This window comes from Bubalus kerabau, chromosome 3 (assembly GCF_029407905.1).
Source record: "Bubalus kerabau isolate K-KA32 ecotype Philippines breed swamp buffalo chromosome 3, PCC_UOA_SB_1v2, whole genome shotgun sequence".
Lineage (NCBI taxonomy): Eukaryota > Metazoa > Chordata > Mammalia > Artiodactyla > Bovidae > Bubalus > Bubalus kerabau.
In genome coordinates this window covers 187327377-187346848 of record NC_073626.1, presented here as the reverse complement: position 1 = coordinate 187346848, position 19472 = coordinate 187327377, and the positions used below count along the sequence as shown (strand labels likewise).

At 44.7% G+C, this 19472-nt stretch overlaps 1 protein-coding gene across 6 annotated transcripts in view; it reads right to left on the bottom strand.

The window, feature by feature from the left end:
- Positions 1-19472, bottom strand: part of UBR4 (ubiquitin protein ligase E3 component n-recognin 4) — a 138233-nt gene that overhangs the window by 99882 nt on the left and 18879 nt on the right. For all 6 annotated transcript variants that reach the window (XM_055574305.1, XM_055574307.1, XM_055574306.1 and 3 more), the window contains exons 12-20: positions 13743-13842; positions 13477-13614; positions 12576-12693; positions 11288-11475; positions 9668-9827; positions 9465-9550; positions 2588-2757; positions 1030-1312; positions 193-328 (exon numbers count right to left, since the gene is read on the bottom strand). In XM_055574305.1, coding sequence (XP_055430280.1) covers positions 193-328; positions 1030-1312; positions 2588-2757; positions 9465-9550; positions 9668-9827; positions 11288-11475; positions 12576-12693; positions 13477-13614; positions 13743-13842 — 1379 coding nt within the window. The remainder of the gene's footprint in view (positions 1-192; positions 329-1029; positions 1313-2587; positions 2758-9464; positions 9551-9667; positions 9828-11287; positions 11476-12575; positions 12694-13476; positions 13615-13742; positions 13843-19472) is intronic.

Sequence of the window (19472 nt, the reverse complement as noted above, 5' to 3'; positions counted from 1 at the left end):
CTCACATCTCAGATGTTTTTTGCTTTTTAAAAAACGTCGGATATGTGAGGGTCTGTTTCCACCAAGAGTTTTGAATCCATAGGCATCTGAGACTATACCAATGGCCAAAAGTTCTCAAGGATGCCCCAAGCTCCAAATTCAGCCCCTCCCATGAGAATCAGGGAGTTTCTTATCGACACTCTTCTTTCTGACCTGATGAAAAATGCTTAGACCAGTTTTCTTCTACTTCTTTGAACCCATGATAGAGAGGGGTGGTCGTCCGGCGGCTGCTGCTGTCCTGGGATCCACTTGCCCACCCAAAAGGAGGACTAAGCAGGTTATGCTGCACCTTTTAAAACACAAAGATTCAAATTAAGAAAGAGACACAGTCAACATTCTGCTTCTCACTCCAGGCATGATATCAGATTGACACAGCAAAGTCTGGGAAACTTAACCAAAATAAAATTTTAGATTTTTCTGTGACTTCTTTTGGGAAGCACCTTTTTGCCAGAGTATAAAGGGAACAGTGTGTAATGAAGCACGGTCAGAAACTCTGCCGGCAACAACCCTTAAACGGCCTCCCGTTCTCATTTTGGTTCCCTGAAACAAAGCAATGTACTAATCATCAAATGTGCTGCTCGGCCATCACTGAACCACTAGTAAACCAACTGAGGCCCGACACGCACAGCGCTGCGCGCGACACACACACAGTGGGGCGCGACACACACACAGTGGGGCCCGACACGCACAGCGCTGCGCGCGACACACACACAGTGGGGCAGCTCGAAGAAGGACACCTGTGAACAGAGCCTATGATCCAATTTCAACAAACGCAACCAATGAAATAAATGCATGTGTATCGCTTCTGGCTGAACATAAAGTGTTTAGAGAGACAAAGTCCCAGGCGTCCTCCTCAGGGTACTTAAACACACCACAATTGACACCCGAAACCTCAAGTGAACAGGTCACTTTGGTTTGGGACATGATAATTTGAGAATAACAAAGATCTCAGGAACAGCTGTAAAGCAAAAAGAACGTGTTCCTCTGTACCTGCTCAAATAGATATATGGGGGCTTTGGAGTACTGATGAAGCAGATAATCAAAGATCAGAAGCAGGCGGGCCAGGATGAGAGGCACAGAGCGCATCTGGGCGTCCATGCTGGCACTCAGCTCCTGGATGATCTGCACTGAGAGCGTCAGGATGTCCCGCCGGCCTTTCTCAGAGAAGTTGTGGAAGATGAGGAGCAGCAGCTGCAAGTGCTCCACGTTCAAATCCTCCGTCTCAGCAGGCACCACCCCTTGCAGGGCATTCTGCTTCATGGTCGACAAAAACCTACCACAGAGGAGAGGAGAATATGTCTGGTGGGGAAAAGTCAGAACACCCCCCAAAAGTTACAGTGTCCAGTGCCAGAAAAGGCAGATTTCTTAGACCCAGGCATGAAGAGAACAAATTAAGGGAGACAAGAAGCTACATGTAATGAGAAGATAAAAATTAAATCTTGGCTACAAAAAAGCTAGATTTGGCCACAAAAGCATTTTCAACAACCCTTCAACAACATTAACTGTGGCCACAGCAGTGTTAACTCCCACGCTGCCATTTCTGACAATGAAAAAGAACTACAAGCTCTCCAAAAGGCGGCTTTTTTTTTTCTTTAATTAATAAATCCGGGTAGACAGAAACAATTCAACTACCTTTTTCTCTGTCATCTGATTCTACAGATTAATTCTCATTTTGAGAATTCATACTACAGGTTAAAAATCACAACATGGTAATAGTTGAACATAACTCAATGCATTAAAAAGCAACACATAATTTACACTATTTAGAGAACTTGTGAGAAAACCTTTCATGCAAAAAAGGAATAAATGTGCCAGCTATTTTCCCTGCCTTTGGCCATCAGGAGAGAGGCTTGTATTCTAATAAGGGTCTCCCTCACCACTTCCCTACCCTCCACCTTCTGGCCTTCTTGCAAGATTCCACCAGGAAAAATAGAGTGCATGTCTGGCATTCACGGGGGTTTATGATTTCTCAAATCCATCAGTAGAGCTATTTGATCATGGACTGGGAAAGAGGAAAACAAAGCCTTTTAGGAAAACTAACTGCTTTGAAGACTCCCAACCATGTAAACAAAAATGGCAAATACAGGTCCATCTAAAGAGGATTTAGATGATTAATCTGAGCTTCCCCCAAGTAAAAATGTTCTTTAAAAGTTGTCCAAAAAAGACTGCAAGTCACTCTAAGTGGTTTTGCATCGAAAGCAAAATAACCAAGACAGAGCTGGCGTCCCCGCTCCCTCTCTTTCAAAAAAACCAGATCAGGATGAAACTGGTTTATGTTCCAGATTCAGGTTCTTTCTCATAACTGCAATCAAATCCTCCATGTGCTAAAGGGAAGATTCTGTTTCCAGACCCTAGTTTATGTATATTTGTTTTTTAAACAGCCCCCCAGCTCCTTCCAAATCCCCCCATCAGAAACATACTCCTCCACCCTTGCCACTTTAAGCCTATCATCAGAGTACCATCTCAGGGCCACAGATGAATTACAAATCAGTGAAACAAATTTTAAATACCAGCCTTCTCCGTAGGGCTTCTGTTGGAGTTATCTTACCTGTCCCAAACTTTGAGACATTCAGGGACGTCAGGGTCACCTTGAGCGCTGGCTTTATGTTGCCAGATGAGCAGGAGGCGTGAAAGCACAGAGAGGCTCTGAGGGTGAATGTACAAGGGCCATGGGCCCTCCGAGAAAGGAGCAACTCCCAGCTGCTGCAGCAGTGTGTTCTAACAAGAAAGACATACAAGAGGCCATTAGGGAAAACGGCAGGGAAGGAGGTTGCTTTTTAACACTGACAAAGAGTCCTTTAGAGAAAGGAGGACACAGAAATTCAGATTCAGAAGCAGCCCCAAAAGGTCATTCCACACATGAGAAAAATACAAAGGCAAAAGTACTAATCTAACCCCACTAACAACAGTTAACTAGTGTCGGCAATCAGGCCCCCAAAAAGGAGACGTGCGCGGAGGCAGCAGAATCAGGGTCAGTTTCAACGGACAGTGTCTTTGAAAAAAAACTTCAACTGTAATAGCTAACAGTTTTCCTTTCAAGTTAGTTATGTACTACAAATAACACTCCAAAGGGGGAGCTCCAACAACTTAAGAGGGCCAACAACTTGTATTAATAGCATTAGCAGAGAAATTCTGCCTCTAAGATGTCACGGCATCTAGAATTAATCAGGTCGCTGTCTCTGCCTCCAGTTGTAGCATGTCTTTCAAATGAGCTTTACTTTCAGCTCAGTTATCTAAGCTGCAATTTATCTCCTCAAACACACACACAAACTGAGCAGGATGCCAGTGGGAAAACCAGACAAATGCCTGCTTTCTCATCTGGCTTTAGAAAACACAAATCACGGTTACCTCAGGACATAGGATACATTTTGAAGTCTGCCAAACTAAATTATACTCTTGTAAAAAAACATCCGAGAGGACCCTATTCCTCGATAATGTTCAAAAAGTCATGGACATCGAGCGTAGCTCCCATGTACTGGCGGGTTACGTGGGCTAAGTGCTGTATGGAGGCTGTGCTGTGACGCCAGAACCGGGGTGCCCCGCTGCACTGCTGAGGCACACAGCTCAGGGTGGCTTAGCGACATGACCAAAGCCAGAGGATCACCAAGCGACAAGCCAAGTTTCTCTCTAAAACCCACATTCTTAATCATTATGCTCAACAAAGACATGAAGACCAACTTCTCCATTCCTGACTCAAGAAAACAATTCAAAAAATAAATAAACATGTCTGATCTATGGCCAAAGTCTTCACTGGAGCACTGCTGGTAATAAAAAGTAAAATCAAGGCACGTGCAGCCATGGTGGCAGTAAGCAGAGACCAAGTGAACATAAAAACATGCTCTGTATATGTTATGTCACACATAGATACAAAATCACAAAGTTGAAAAAGCAGAAACAAGGGACACATCGACGTTCTGATGGCTGTAAAGCTGTGCCTCTGTGGACGACAAGAGGAAGCACGGCAACACCGAAACCAGGAGCTCAGCGAGAGGACTGTGGCTGCGTCTACTCTGCCGCTCACCACCGCTAAGTGAGCTTGTCTGCCTCGTGTCAGATGGGTTAGGGCTCAGAGCCGGTACAAGCTGACGCTCCTCAGGAACCGGCTTTCCCCACCCCTCGCACTGATAAGCAAGGAAGACCTGACTTCCTAAGGAGCAAGTCTGAGTCAGGACAGAGCAGAGCCCAGCCCGACGCACCCCTGGACACCCTCCAAGCGCCCTTCCCCGCCGCTCCCGCTGTACCCGAGGGGAGCCTCGGCCTCATCGCTCCTGCTGGGCCCACCGTCTCCCTGTTTCTCACACTTCACCGACGGCCACCCAGTGGGCCATCCCCAAAGCTGCAGCATCAGTCTTCATTTTCTAACTCCTGAATTTCAGACTCACATTTCCCACTATTTTCTAAGACATCGTCATCCCTCTGGCACTTCAAAATTTCACTATTTAAAGTGGTGTTGTTTTTTTTTTTTTTTCAAAAGCAGTAATGGTGACTATTTTATTCAAGTTTAAAATACTGATAATACAGTTTTTCTCATTTGATTGAGAAGGGCTACAGAATGTAACATACTAGCAAAGGAAATAATACAACCACATAGGCGATGCCCCCGCTAGCTGTCTTCAGCTTACTCCTTTGGTAAAGGAGAGCTTCACCTTAGCTATTCAATTTTCTTGACTGAAAACAACTCCAAGGCTCGCCGACTGCAAGGACCTAAAAGTCACTTTGGAGGGCTGACATTGACTCATTTTTAAAAACAGAAAATGGCAAATCGTGCCTCCTGTACCTAAAGAACCCAAAGGATCATCTGAGTGATTGTGACTAAGTGACCCGTGAGCACGCAAGTCGGTGCAGTCCCTGTGGGAAACAGCATGGAGCTTCCCAGGACACTACAAGCAGAACTAGGACCCAACAACCCCACTCCTGCGCATACATCCAGACAAGACACAACTCAAAAAGACGCACGCAGCCCTAGGCTCCCAGCAGCAGCATCACAACAGCCGAGACATGGAAGCAACCTCAACGCCCGTCGGCAGACGGCTAAAACAAGAGCAGCGCACGTGCGCAGGGGCGCTGCTCAGCCGCAAGCAGGAACGGAGCAGTGCCACCTGCAGCGACGGGGACGCGACCAGGGATCACCGTGCCAAGCGAGGCCAGAAAGAGAGCGGCCAATGCCCCACGGTACCGCTTTCATGGAGAATCTAAAACATGACAAAAATGAACCTGTCTATGAAGCAGAAACAGAATCACGACACAGCAGACAGACTGGCGGTTGCCAAGGTGGAGAGGGCTGGAGGACGGGTGGAGTGCGAGGCTGGGGCTGCCGGACGCAAGCTTTAACAGAGGATGGACAGACAAGGTCCTACTGTACAGAACGGGAAACTATCCTCAACATCCTGTGATAAACTGTAATGCAAAAGAACACACTAAAAAAGAATGTATACGCGAGACGGAACCACTCGGCTGCACAGCAGTACTTAACACAACACTGTAAATCAACTGCACCTCAATAAAAGAATGTTGAACAGAAATCTGAAAAAACAAGTGACGCATGAGGAAATACAATCTGAGTCGACTTAAACCCCAAGAACGTGCCACGGAGTTCTCAATATCACTCCTTTTACCCCCAAACCAACTCTCTTTCCTGATTTCCCTATTTCTATTAAGACAAGAGCATCCTGCTTGTCTCATTTGGGTTTTAAGGGTTTTAAATTTGGCAGCATCTTAGATTCTTAAACTCTCCTTGTCTCTCACCTCATTCAAACAACTTCCCATGATCTCTACACCGCTAAGTCGCTTCAGTCGTGTCCGACCCTGTGTGACCCCATAGATGGCAGCCCACCAGGCTGCCCCGTCCCTGGGACTCTCCAGGCAAGAACACTGGAGTGGGTTGCCATTTCCTTCTCCAATGCATGAAAGTGAAAAGTGAAAGTGAAGTCGCTCAGTCGTGTCCGACTCTTAGCGACCCCACGGACTGCAGCTTACCAGGCTCCTCCGTCCATGGGACTTTCCAGGCAAGAGTACTGGAGTGGGGTGCCACTGCCTTCTCCAGATCTCTACACTAGGTCCTTTAATTACCCTGTCTCCCCTTTCTCATGAAGCCACACTAACTCATTTTTATTTCTTCAGTTCCTGTAACAGTACCTGAAACATGGATAAGTTTCAACGAATACTTATAAATGAACCCAGATCACCATAGTAACAATGTTATTCACTTATGATAATTTTACATGCAATATTAAATATAGTATTAAACAGTAACAGTAACAATACATTTTATTAACGTCCCTTACAAGACACTGTGTATATGGCAACTTAAATCAGGCATCTTGAGTAAGACAGCTTTGCACATTACTCCAAAGAAATAATATCCAAGGGAAGGGCACTCCACAGCAGACTACAATGACTATCCTTCAAAGTAGTGAAATATGGGAAACAGTTTACAATTCCATGCCTGGAGCTGGAATGAAAAATGGCGATCTGAGGGCGTCCTTTGCAGCGTCAGCAGCTATGGGCAGCCCAGCTACACATCCACACGAGGTCTGTAATTATTTTTAAAATGCTAAGAGAGCAGTATCATCACAGGAGTCTTAAGAACCCATATTCTCTAAAGAAAAGTATTTCTTCCCCATTATTTGGACATAAAGGTTTAGCCAAGAAAAGTGCAAATCTATGACCTTTGAAACCTCTCGATAAAGTCAGATCTGGGCAAGGAGCTGATAATTTTGGCAATAACTTCACTCTGAGAAGTTACTGCAGGCAATATCATAACTGAAGCATTTTCTGCTCTTTACCTTAAACAGGTCAATAGCTTTTCTACTCTATTTATTGATATAGTCTCTTTCCTGCTAAAAAAATTTTTCCCATGTACCACTAAGTAAGCATAAATAGGTTTTACAATTACCTTTTTAAACAACAAAAGAAATGCCTCAGGATTTCTCAAATAGCTTGAGATTGTGAGAATTTTTTTGTTTTGGCTGCACAATGCGGCATCTTAGCTCCCCGATCAGGGGACCCAGGCCCCTTGAGGGCAAGCGTGGAGTCCCAGCCAGTGGACCAATTCCCTGTGAGAATCAATTTTTTAACTTCATGAAATAGGTTCCTGGATTTTGCCCCTTTGGGGGCAAGTACAAGTCCTTAAATTGTGTTTTGATTCTGAGAAACCACTGAAATAAAAATATTTTCATTAACAACCTTAGAAGCCAGGACATGGAAGCAACCTAGATGTCCATCAGCAGATGAATGGATAAGAAAGCTGTGGTACATATACACAATGGAATATTACTCAGCCATTAAAAAGAATACATTTGAATCAGTTCTAATGAGGTCGATGAAACTGGAGCCTATTATACAGAGTGAAGTAAGCCAGAAAGAAAAACACCAATACAGTATACTAACGCATATATCTGGAATTTAGAAAGATGGTAACAATAACCCTGTATACAAGACAGCAAAAGAGACACTGATGTATAGAACAGTCTTTTGGACTCTGTGGGAGAGGGAGAGGGTGGGATGACTTGGAAGATTGGCATTGAAACATGTATAATATCATATATGAAACGAGTTGCCAGTCCAGGTTCGATGCACGATGCTGGATGCTTGGGGCTCATGCATTGGGACGACCCAGAGGCATGGTGTGGGGAGGGAGGAGGGAGGAGGGTTCAGGATGGGGAGCACATGTATACTTGTGGCGGATTCATGTTGATATACAGCAAAACCAATACAATATTGTAAAGTTAAAAAATAAAATAAAATTATGAGTGATTAAAAAAAAAAAAAACCAAGCTTAGAGCTAATTACTGGAGATCTCCTAAATTAAATTCTACTGGGGCTGGTTGGGGAAAGTTGGTGGCGAATATTGGGGGGGGGTCACATTAACTGAGAATCTGAATTTTTAACAAATTCCCCAGGAATCCTTATGCACACTAAAGACTGAGAAACACTAACTCTAACTATGCTAATAAAGTTATTATCAGGACATGACATTGCCAAATCTTGGGAGAGAATGTGAATCCCCATGCCCCTGGCACACTGCTGGTGAGAGCAGTCCTCGGTGCCACAACACAGAGCACTGCGTTATCTGCTCAAGGTCACGGGCTCCATAACCTGTCGATCCTACTTCAGCTTATATTCCCAAGAGACTCACTTGCAACAGGGGACATACAGGGGACACGCACAGGAGCGAGCACAGGAGGACACCTGGGGGTCCAGTGGTTAAGAATCCTCCTGCCACTGCAGGGGACATGGGTTCGATCCCTGGTCCAGGAAGATGCCACGTGCTGCACAGCAACTGAGCCCGCGCGCCAGGAGCGCTTGCTCCACCACAAGAGAAGCGGTCGCAATGAGCAGCCTGCGCGCGGCAACCAGAGCAGCCCCCACTCGCACGAGTCAGTGCAGCCAAAGCAATTAACCTTTTTAAAAAAGAGATCATACAACACCTGGAATAACAATGGTATCTGACACAACCCAAATGTTCATTAGTTGGAGCAGAAGGGACACGAATAAACTGGTTCAGTCACAAACACAGTGAAATACACACAGCAGTCAAAACAAAAGCTACAGAAATGTGCAAACGCATAGATGAATTCTGATAGTAAAGTACTAAATAATGTTAAGTGGAAAATGCCTACAAAACTGCACAGAATGTGATGTCATTGCTAAAAGCAATCAAATAAGTTTAAATTTTAAAATATTCCTTAAATCCAAAAGCAAATACATACATGAAACTAATGAAATGAGGAATTTAAGATTTAGGATTCCAGATATCAGCTACTTCACTGAGGAAAGAAAGCTACAAAGTTTAGAAGTCCACAATCAAGATCCTAGACTTGATTTCAGTGGTGGGTTGTCTATGGGAGCATATCATGGACCTTGATTCCATCCTTGTTCACCTCCTGGATGATACTGGCCAACACGGCCATACAGTGCTCTGAAAGGGATACACTTGGATAGTTTCAGACAAAACTGTGCCGATAGCTCAGCATGGAAGAGGTGATAAAGTTTAACATGTTGGACGCTAGGCCTAAGAACTAAAAGAACATCCACCTCCTATAATTTGCCTGATTCTTTTAAGACAAGCGTTTTAATTTATATTTCTCAGATTACTAATGGCGCTTAACATTTCCTACATTGTTGGCCATTTATTGTTTTTTAATAAAACGTCCTCTTGTCTATTTACTTTTATACTAGGACAGTTATCAGAAGTGGGTTTGGTAGCTTTTCCTTTTCTTTAAACTTACTGAGTGAGTTGGGGCTCAAGGACACATATTCTTGAAATGATCTTAATTAAGGCAGAGGGACATCCTAGAGTAGTCTCTCAACACTCTTTCCAGGGAGGGGATCCCAAGACAAACTGTTCCCTAGCTACAGAAACAAGCACAGCCTACTGAGTGCAGACGCAGAGAGCTCCCGGCCCGAACAGTCGCAGCGCACACCTGCAGGTTAGGCGGCTGGAGGTCCGAGGTCACCAGCGAGTGGTTGAAGTGGTAGAGGGCGGCCGCAAACTCTTCATCTGATGCACCTTGAAGACACACGGGAAGACCAATTACTCAAGCACCTGCCTGATGCAGTGCACCACCCTTCAGCAGCCAAACGCTGCTAGAAAAACACCCGCCAGGCACATATCCTGTCTACTGACCCTTGAGCCCATCCTTGTCCACCTCCTTAATGATACTGGCCAATGTGGCCATATGGTGCTCTGAAAGAGATACACTCAGATAGTTTCGGATAAAATTGTTCCGGGAGTTCAGCATGGAAGAGGTGATGAAGTTCAAAATGTTGGAAGCCAGGCCTAAGAACTAAAAAGAACACAAAAAGGTTATACCAGGTTCATAAGCCCAGAGCTCCCACAAACCCTAAACACAAACACAAAGTAAAATACGTCCATAGATCTCATGAGAAAAACACAATGACTCAAAGACTCAGATTTTCAATCACTGACAATATGACTAAGTTTAATTATGACAGGCTTTCTCATGTGATTGTATCAATTACAAACAACGGTGTATCAATTTAATACAACAGACTTCACGGAGTACTGTACGAAGACAGGATTTGCAAACAGACTCATTTCCTTCATTCCTCTAAGGTTCTGTATTTGTCCAGCTCTAAGATATTACTGATATATTCAATTCTGAAGCCTATATTATCACTATACACATTTAGAATGCCCAGTTCTTCACTTCTCTATTAAAATTCAGGTGGGGAATTGCCTGACGGTCCAGTGGTGAGGACTGCGCACTTTCACTGCCAAGGGCCTGGGTTCTATCCCTGGTCAGGGAACTAAGATACCATAAGCTGCACTGCTGAGTCTCTTCAGTCGCGTCTGACTCTGTGCGACCCCATAGACGGCAGCCCACCAGCCTCCCCCGTCCCTGGGATTCTCCAGGCAAGAACACTGGAGTGGGTTGCCGTTTCCTCCTCCAATGCATGAAAGTGAAAAGTGAAAGTGAAGTCGCTCAGTCATGTCTGACTCTTCGCGACCCCATGGACTGCAGCCCACCAGGCTCCTCCGTCCATAGGATTTTCCAGGCAAGAGTACTGGAGTGGGGTGCCATTGCCTTCTCCGATAAGCTGCACAGCAGTGACCAAAAGAATAGTAATAATTTAACTAGAGTGAACTTAATCAAGCTGAATTATTATGTAAATGTTTTAAATCCATATCCTTGACTACACGAAGCTGTGTAAAAGCCAAGATCGTATCTGACCTGATTACCGATAGGGCTTCGGGAGAGGGAATAACACGCAATGTGCCACCCACAAATACTGGCTGCACGGATAGTTAGCAACCAATCATGACACACTGGACATAGGCGACGGGCCCATTAATTCTTCACAACACTCTCAGGAGGCACAATCACTCCCATACAACAGGAGACAAAACAGGCTCAGAGAAATTCAGGTTCTTGCCTGAAGTCATAAAGTCAGTAAATGCAGAAGTAGGATTCAATTCACTTCTATCTAACCTGAAACGCTATGTTACTAACCCTCAGAGAAACATCATCAGGAGTACAAGAGTTAATTAATGAAACATAATCAATATACTTAAGCCCTAAGTAAAAATGTCTTTAAACATTAATGATCCACACTGATGAATGGCAAAAACCATCACAACATTGTAAAGCAATTATCCTGCAATTAAAATAAATTAATTTCAGAAAATTAATGATTCAACATACAAAATGGTTTTATTCCAATGATCTGCTTTTCACACGCCTTCGCCCCATTTCTCCTTCCCCACTCAGAAATCCACTCTTACCAACTCAGGATCTTTGCGACTGGCCAAGATGTTGCCCTTCTCACCAGGAGCCTGCTTGCTGGGGCTCTTGACACGAGGCGAGCTTTCCAGGGGAGGGGATGGGGGAGGAGGCGGAGGAGCCACCTTCTCTTTGCTGGGAGAGATGGTCTCTTCAAACCACTGCCCCAAGATAGGTTCACTGTCCTCATCTAACAGGGAAAGAGAAAAATTAACAAAGTAACAAAAGTTATCCAATTTTCAAATTGTTTCTGTACACCTGCCTTGGAAAAGTGCCTGAGTCAAAAAGAATACAAGGTATCTAAATTATGGTGGAAGATACATAGTGGCATAAACTTGTCAAAACTGATACAAATGTATACAGCAAGCACATGAAGTGCTTTATTGTGCTAAGTTATACCTCAACAAGACCAACATTTTTTTAAAAGAACCCCAGGAAGGAATAGAAATCACCTCACTTTATTTTACTGGCAACAAGCCAAATGTTCTCAAGTGCAAACTTTTACTTGTCATCAATTGTAAGCCCCCAGATAAGAATCGCACTTTTTTGCAATACTACATACACCTGGATAGAAACAATCTGATGTGGTTATTTTATTTACTCTCTCTCCAAACCAAGGCAGGAGGGAATGTTACTAGTAATCTGGTCTAATTACTAGTTACTAATGGCCAGGAGATCCAACCAGTCCATTCTAAAGGAGATGAGCCCTGGGTGTCCTTTGGAAGGACTGATGCTGAAGCTGAAGCTCCAATACTCTGGCCACCTGATGCAAAGAACTGACTCATTGGAAAAGACCCCAATGCTGGGAAAGTTTGAGGGTAGGAAGAGAAGGGGTCGACACAGGATGAGATGGCTGGATGGCATCACCGACTCGATGGCCATGAGCTTGAGTGAACTCCAGGAGTTGGTGATGGACAGGGAGGCCTGGCGTGCTGCAGTCCATGGGGTCACAGAGTCAGACACGACTGAACAGAACTGAACTGAACTGAACAGCCTGTTCCTAGGAACCAGCGAGCAGGAGGGAGTTCACCACATGAGTCAGTGTAGAAAGAAACAAAAACAAGTGATAAGTATCCTGACTGTGGAGGAAAAGAAACCAAAGCATCTGAGCTTTGCTGACGGTGGCTTCACTCACTCAGTCGTCAACCTCCACTTACTCCACCAGGTCACCTTTAAGGGCACAGGCGGTCAAGACCCAGGCTGGGCCAGTGAGAGAAGACGGTGGCCAGGCAGCTCCTGGGGGCGCGCCCTGCCGTGCTCTGGGCCCCCGGGGGAGGGCAGGGTGCCCACCTTGGCTGCTGTCCTCCTCCGTGCTGCTGAAGTCGTCCTCGTAGTAGGTGTTGGAGTCAGTAGAGGCGCTGGCGTCACTGCTCATGGAGCCCTTCCTCTGACGCTGCAGGACACACGCCTGGGGAACAAGCGAGGCGTCTGTAGTCAGTGACCCCAAAAATGAGCCATCCTACTTCAGCCCTTTCACCATGTGAAGAGTCTTCTCTGCATCTCTTTTTTCTAAATCCAAGTGAAGTATTTCTCCTAATAGCTCCCTTCAGGACTCTCATAGCTTTATCCTAAAACAGGAGTCTCCAGCCCCCAGGATCTAAAAGCCTGATGATCTGAGATGGAGGTGACATAATAGTAATAGAAATAAAATGCACAATAAGTGTAACGCGCTTGAATCATCCTCAAACTAAGATCCCACCACACCCTCAACACCACCCCACCCTCAACACCAGCGTGATCTGTGGAAAAACTGTCCTCCACAAAACAGGTCCCTGGTGATCAAAAGTCTGGGCACCACTGCTATGAAAGCACTCCAAAACCTTAACCGTGGACAAGAGCTGGAAAGGCTTCAGCACGCCAACTGTCACAAAGTGCCCAGTGCCCACCATGGGATTTTCCAGGCAATGGTACTGGATTGCCATTTCCTTCTCCAGGGGATCTTCCCAACCCAGGGATTGAACCCAGGTCTCCCGCATTGTAGACAGACGCTTTACTGTCTGAGCCACCAGGAAAGTCCTGATAATCAATAGCTAATTCAAATCTCTGGAATCATTAAGAGCTTTCCTCATCTTCAAAACCATTACCACAAATGATACGTTTACAAAGAGTAAGGCATGCAGTCCGTCCCATTTGTTTTAAGAAGGCTACGTAAGAAGACCTTACAGATTCTCAGCGGCATGACCCCACCCACCTTTCTGTAGGAAGTGGAGAGCAGTGTCAACAGCAGGTTCGTCAGTGGGACAGAGTCGATCAGCCGCTGAATCCTCTGTATGGAGGTACTCTGGGCCATGATGCTCAGGACTGCAGGGGGACCATCTGCTTCCCAACCCTGATGGTAAAGAGAGAGTTAACATTAGGTCTCAACAGGAAGTAAGCACCCAGTCCGATGGCTCAAGCGCACGTAAGCCAGAAGACGGGCCCGCAGCCACCGTGCTGATTCTGAGGACCAGCCCTCACCTTATGCAGAGCCTCCACTTGCAGGTCTTGAAAAAGAGATGTCAACAGCTTGACGGCATGGTTTGCCAGTATCACTGAGAGTACCCCAAAGCCCTGATGCCTACAAAGCAAAAGGGAAACACAAACTTTAAGACAACTCACAACAAATTACAATCATGGATTTTGCCATTTTGAGGCCCTTTAAGAATCTACTGACCTTTCCCCAGGGGGTGAAAAAATTGCAAGAACATAAAATCTACATATAATTTCAGAAGTTCACTCTCCCTGAAGCCCACCTACAGACTGCCTAGAGAGCCTCAGGCTAAGAACTCCTGGACTAGAAGAAACTCTGGAATTTAAACTGTCAATTCAAGCTACTGAGTCACGTGAAAAAACACTGTCATTTAAAACTCATTCTTTTGGGAACTTCTCTGGTGGTACAGTGGGTAAGAACCCACCTGCCAAAGCAGGGGACACGTGTTAGACCCCTGGTCCAGGAAGACCCATGTGCCGAAGGGCAGCTGAGTCTGTGTGCCACGGCTAGTGAGCCTGTGGCCTAGAGCCCAAGCTCTGCGACGAGAGGCGCCACCCAATGAGAAGCCCTGGCTGCCACAGCTGGACGAAGCCCACAGCAAGGAGATCCAGCACAGCCGAAAAGAAACACATAACTGAGTCTCTTTTACAAAGTCATTCTTTTGAGAAGAAAAGGCTAAAAAGTAGCAACTCAAACAAAATATCTGGACAGGAGAGAATAAAAACAAAGGTTTACATTAAATCTGAGTAGAACTTTCTCTTGATGTCCAAATGACCACACGACAAAGGGTCAGTATATCTAATATGCAAAGAGCTCCCGTAAATCAGTAAGAAGAAAGTATAAACACCAAAGGGAAAACTGGAGCAAATGATCCAGGCAGTATGAAAATGACCACAATCACAGGAGGACTCAACGCAATACAAGTGAGAGCCCTGCAGGAACCTCTCTCTCCTGTGAGACCAGCACACAGGAGGGCTAAAGCCACCCACCACCAGCGAGGACGGGGAGGGGCGACGGCACAGCACGCCACAGCCAGGGGCGCACGCCAGAGTGCAGTTACCAAATAAGCATGCCCTTTGTCCGCACAATCATACTTCTAGAACTGACCCCAAGGGGACAACTAAACAAGTGCACAGAGATTTGTTTCAGAAGGATTATTAAAGTGCACTTTACCAAAACAAGCTATACGGAACAACCTAAATAAGTGTTTGAAAAGTTAATTGGTTAACTATGGCATATTTATATAATGGTATACTATCAGTCATTAAAAACATAGAACTGTAATTGTGTCACTGAAAATGTCTACAATATGTAATAACAGTGATCCTATTTTCTTAAAGATATCTATTTAACATATGTGCACAGAAAAATGTCTGGAAAAATGTTTACCAATTTGGGTGGTAGATGATTTTTTGATGATTTCTTTTTTTGCTTTCTTATGACTTTCTACCTACACAATGCATATACATTCCTTTTAAATCTCAGGAAACTACAACCAGTTTTTATATGTTTCTTCAACTTCAAAGGATATACCTATTGGCAGTCTATTCCCTTTACAATGTCAAGTATAACAACAGACACTCAAAAACCACAAACCGTTGTTCTCTCTGAACATGCTTACCTCCCTACGTTGCCTGGTGTCTACGGCCTACTACCTCAATGCCTATTTCAGATCTCAGCTCAGTACACGTCCTCAGGGAAGCCTGCCTTGATATCTCTAGCCAGGTCAAATGCCCTTATTATAATACTCTCTAGACACAATCTGACATATATTTGCATGAATATCAACTTCTTCTCTCTTCAGAACGTCTATTTTGTTTGTCCACTACAGCATTCCACAACTCATACACAGCCTGGGACAGAAGGCAGTGAATAATTTGCTAAGGTCCAGAATTCGACTTCCTCCTTGAACTCGAGACTCACACACCCAAGTGCCTACCCAGCATCTCACAGGGGGCCTACCGGTCCTCTCAAAAGCAGCGTAGCCCAGGTGAAATCCTTCATTTCTTCCCCTTCCTGTCCCTCAATCTATTCCTAAACTGGTGTGCCCTCTCTCAGTAAATTACGCAAATCCAGATGCTCATGCCAGAAACTTCTGATATATTTTTCACACTCAACATTCACTTCAGTTCAGTTCAGTTACTCAGTCGTGTCCGACTCTTTGCGACCCCATGAATCGAAGCATGCCAGGCCTCCCTGTCCATCACCAACTCCCGGAGTTCACCCAGACTCACGTCCATCGAGTGATGCCATACAGCCATCTCATCCTGTCGTCCCCTTCTCCTCCTGCCCTCAATCTTTCCCAGCAGCAGGGTCTTTTCAAATGAGTCAGCTCTTCGCATAAGGTGGCCAAAGGATTGGAGTTTCAGCTTCAACATCAGTCTTCCAATGAACACCCAGGACTAATCTCCTTTAGACTGGACTGGTTGGATCTCCTTGCAGTCCAAGGGACTCTCAAGAGTCTTCTCCAACACCACAGTTCAAAAGCATCAATTCTTCGGCGCTCAGCTTTCTTCACAGTCCAACTCTCACATCCATACATGACCACAGGAAAAACTATAGCCTTGACTAGACGGACCTTTGTTGGCAAAGTAATGTCTCTGCTTTTGAATATGCTATCTAGGTTGGTCATAACTTTCCTTCCAAGGAGTAAGCGTCTTTTAATTTCATGGCTGCAGTCACCATCTGCACTGATTTCGGAGCCCAGAAAAATAAAGTCTGACACTGTGTCCACTGTTTACCCATCTATTTCCCATGAAGTGATGGGACCGGATGACATGGTCTTAGTTTTCTGAATGTTGAGCTTTAAGCCAACTTTTTCACTCTCCTCTTTCACTTTCATCAAGAGGCTTTTGAGTTCCTCCTCACTTTCTGCCATAAAGGTGGTGTCATCTGCATATCTGAGGTTAATGATATTTCTCCTGGCAATCTTGATTCCAGCTTGTGCTTCTTCCAGCCCAGCATTTCTCATGATGTACTCTGCATATAAGTTAAATAAGCAGGGTGACAATATACAGCCTTGACGTACTCCTTTTCCTATTTGAAATCAGTCTGTTGTTCTGTGTCCAGTTCTAACTGTTGCTTCCCGACCTGCATATAGGTTTCTCAAGAGGCAGGTCAGGTGGACTGGTATTCCCATCTCTTTTAGAATTTTCCACAGTTTATTGTGATCCACACAGTCAAAGGCTTTGGCATAGTCAATAAAGCAGAAATAGATGTTTTTCTGGAACTCTCTTGCTTTTTCAATGATCCAGCGGATGTTGGCAATTTGATCTCTGGTTCCTCTGCCTTTTCTAAAACCAGCTTGAACATCTGGAAGTTCATGGTTCATATATTACTGAAGCCTGGCTTGGAGAATTTTGAGCATTACTTTACTAGCGTGTGAGATGAGTGCAATTGTGCGGTAGTTTGAGCATTCTTTGGCATTGCCTTTCTTTGGGATTGGAATGAAAACTGACCTTTTCCAGTCCTGTGGCCACTGCTGAGTTTTCCAAATTTGCTGGCATATTGAGTGCAGGACTTTCACAGCATCATCTTGTAGGATTTGAAATAGCTCAACTGGAATTCCATCACGTCCCCTAGCTTTGTTCGTAGTGATGCTTTCTGAGGCCCACTTGACTTCACATTCCAGGATGTCTTGCTCTAGGTGAGTGATCACACCATCGTGATTATCTGGGTCGTGAAGATCTTTTTTGTACAGTTCTGTGTATTTTTTTTTTTTTTTTAAGTTTTGTGTATTCTTGCCATCTCTTCTTAATATCTTCTGCTTCTGTTAGGTCCATACCATTTCTGTCCTTTATCGAGCCCATCTTTGCATGAAATGTTCCCTTGGTATCTCTAATTTTCTTGAACAGATCTCTAGTCTTTCCCATTCTGTTGTTTTCCTCTATTTCTTTGCATTGATTGCTGAGGAAGGCTTTCTTATCTCCTTGGTATTCTTTGGAACTCTGCATTCAGATGCTTATATCGTTGCTTTTCTCCTTTGCTTTTCGCTTCTTTTCTTTTCACAGCTATTTGTAAGACCTCCTCAGACAGCCATTTTGTTTTTTTACATTTCTTTTCCATGGGGATGGTCTTGATCCCTGTCTCCTGTACAATGTCATGAACTTCTTTCCATAGTTCATCAGGCACTCTGTGTATCAGATCTAGTCCCTTAAATCTATTTCTCACTTCCACTGTATAATAATCATAAGGGATTTGATTTAGGTCATACCTGAATGGTCTAGTGGTTTTCCCTACTTTCTTCAATTTAAGTCTGAACTTGGCAATAAGGAGCTCATGGTCTGAGCCACAGTTAGCTCCCGGTCTTGTTTTTGCTGACTGTATAGAACTTCTCCATCTTTGGCTGCGAAGACTATAATCAATCTGATTTCGGTGCTGACCATCTGGTGATGTCCATGTGGACAGTCTTCTCTCGTGTTGTTGAAAGAGGGTGTTTGCTATGACCAGTGCGTTCTCTTGGCAAAACTCTATTAGCCTTTGCCCTGCTTCATTCCGTACCCCAAGGCCAATTTTGCCTGTTACTCCAGGTGTTTCTTGACTTCCTACTTTTGCATTCCAGTCCCCTATAATGAAAAGGACATCTTTTTTGGGGTGTTAGTTCTAGACGGTCTTGTAGGTCTTCACAGAACCATTCAGCTTCCACTTCTTCAGCATTGCTGGCTGGGGCATAGACTTGGATTACTCCTATCATTTTCCAACATGACTCGTTCTCCCTGCCTTTCCCAGCACCACCAGACTCCAAACCCCACCTCGATCGCTCAGAGGAAGGCGTGAGCCTTCCACCTGTTCTGGCTCCCTCTTGCCTTACAACCCTACGTACAGACTATTCTCCGCAGGGGGCTGGGTTCTCCGTCACTAACAATTCAGATCTTATCACTCCGGTCTTGCAAACCCTCTGGTATCTTCAGCTTACACTTGGCCTAAGGTGATCTGGCCCTGGCAACCTCTCTGACTGGATTTTCTACCACTCTCCTCCTCAATTTCTCTGCTCTAGACACAATGACCTTGCTGATCCTTAGACATGCCAATCATACTTGCAGCTCGAGACCTGAACAATTCTACCTCAAGTGTTTTCGAGGTTCATCTGTCACTTCACATCTACATCCTGTTTTCAGAGCCCTTTCCCGACTATGCTAACTAAACTAACTGGCCCTGACAGTCTCTAACCCCTTGTTCTGGCTTATTTTTCTTCCCAGCACTCATACACGATAATTGATTATAAACCTGCTGTTTGTTATAAAACTACTGTTTGCTCACTGTTGCTCCAGTTAAAGAATAAACTCCAGGGCTTCCCTGGTGACTTAGTGGTAAAGAATGTGCCTGCCAGTTCAGGAGACATGGGTTTGATCCCTGATTCAGGAAGATCCCACATGCCGGGGGGAAACTAAGCCCATGCACCACAACTCCTGAGCCTGTGCTCTGCAAAAAGAGAAGCCACAGCAACGAGAACACTGCACACCACAGCAGCGGAGACCCAGCGCAGCCTCAGATAAATAATGTTATTTTTAAAAAAAGAATACAAATTCTATAAAGTCAAGGAGACTGCTTTGATTAGTACCTCAATGCCTGGATAGAGCACTGAAAAAAATACATGAAATCCAGAAATAAGCCTGGGCTTCAAAAATAAAACCTCAACAACACAGAAATCACATCTCTAACTTTTTCCTGACAAGCAAGGCTTTCTGTCCAGACTTCATCAAAACAGCAGCAAATGT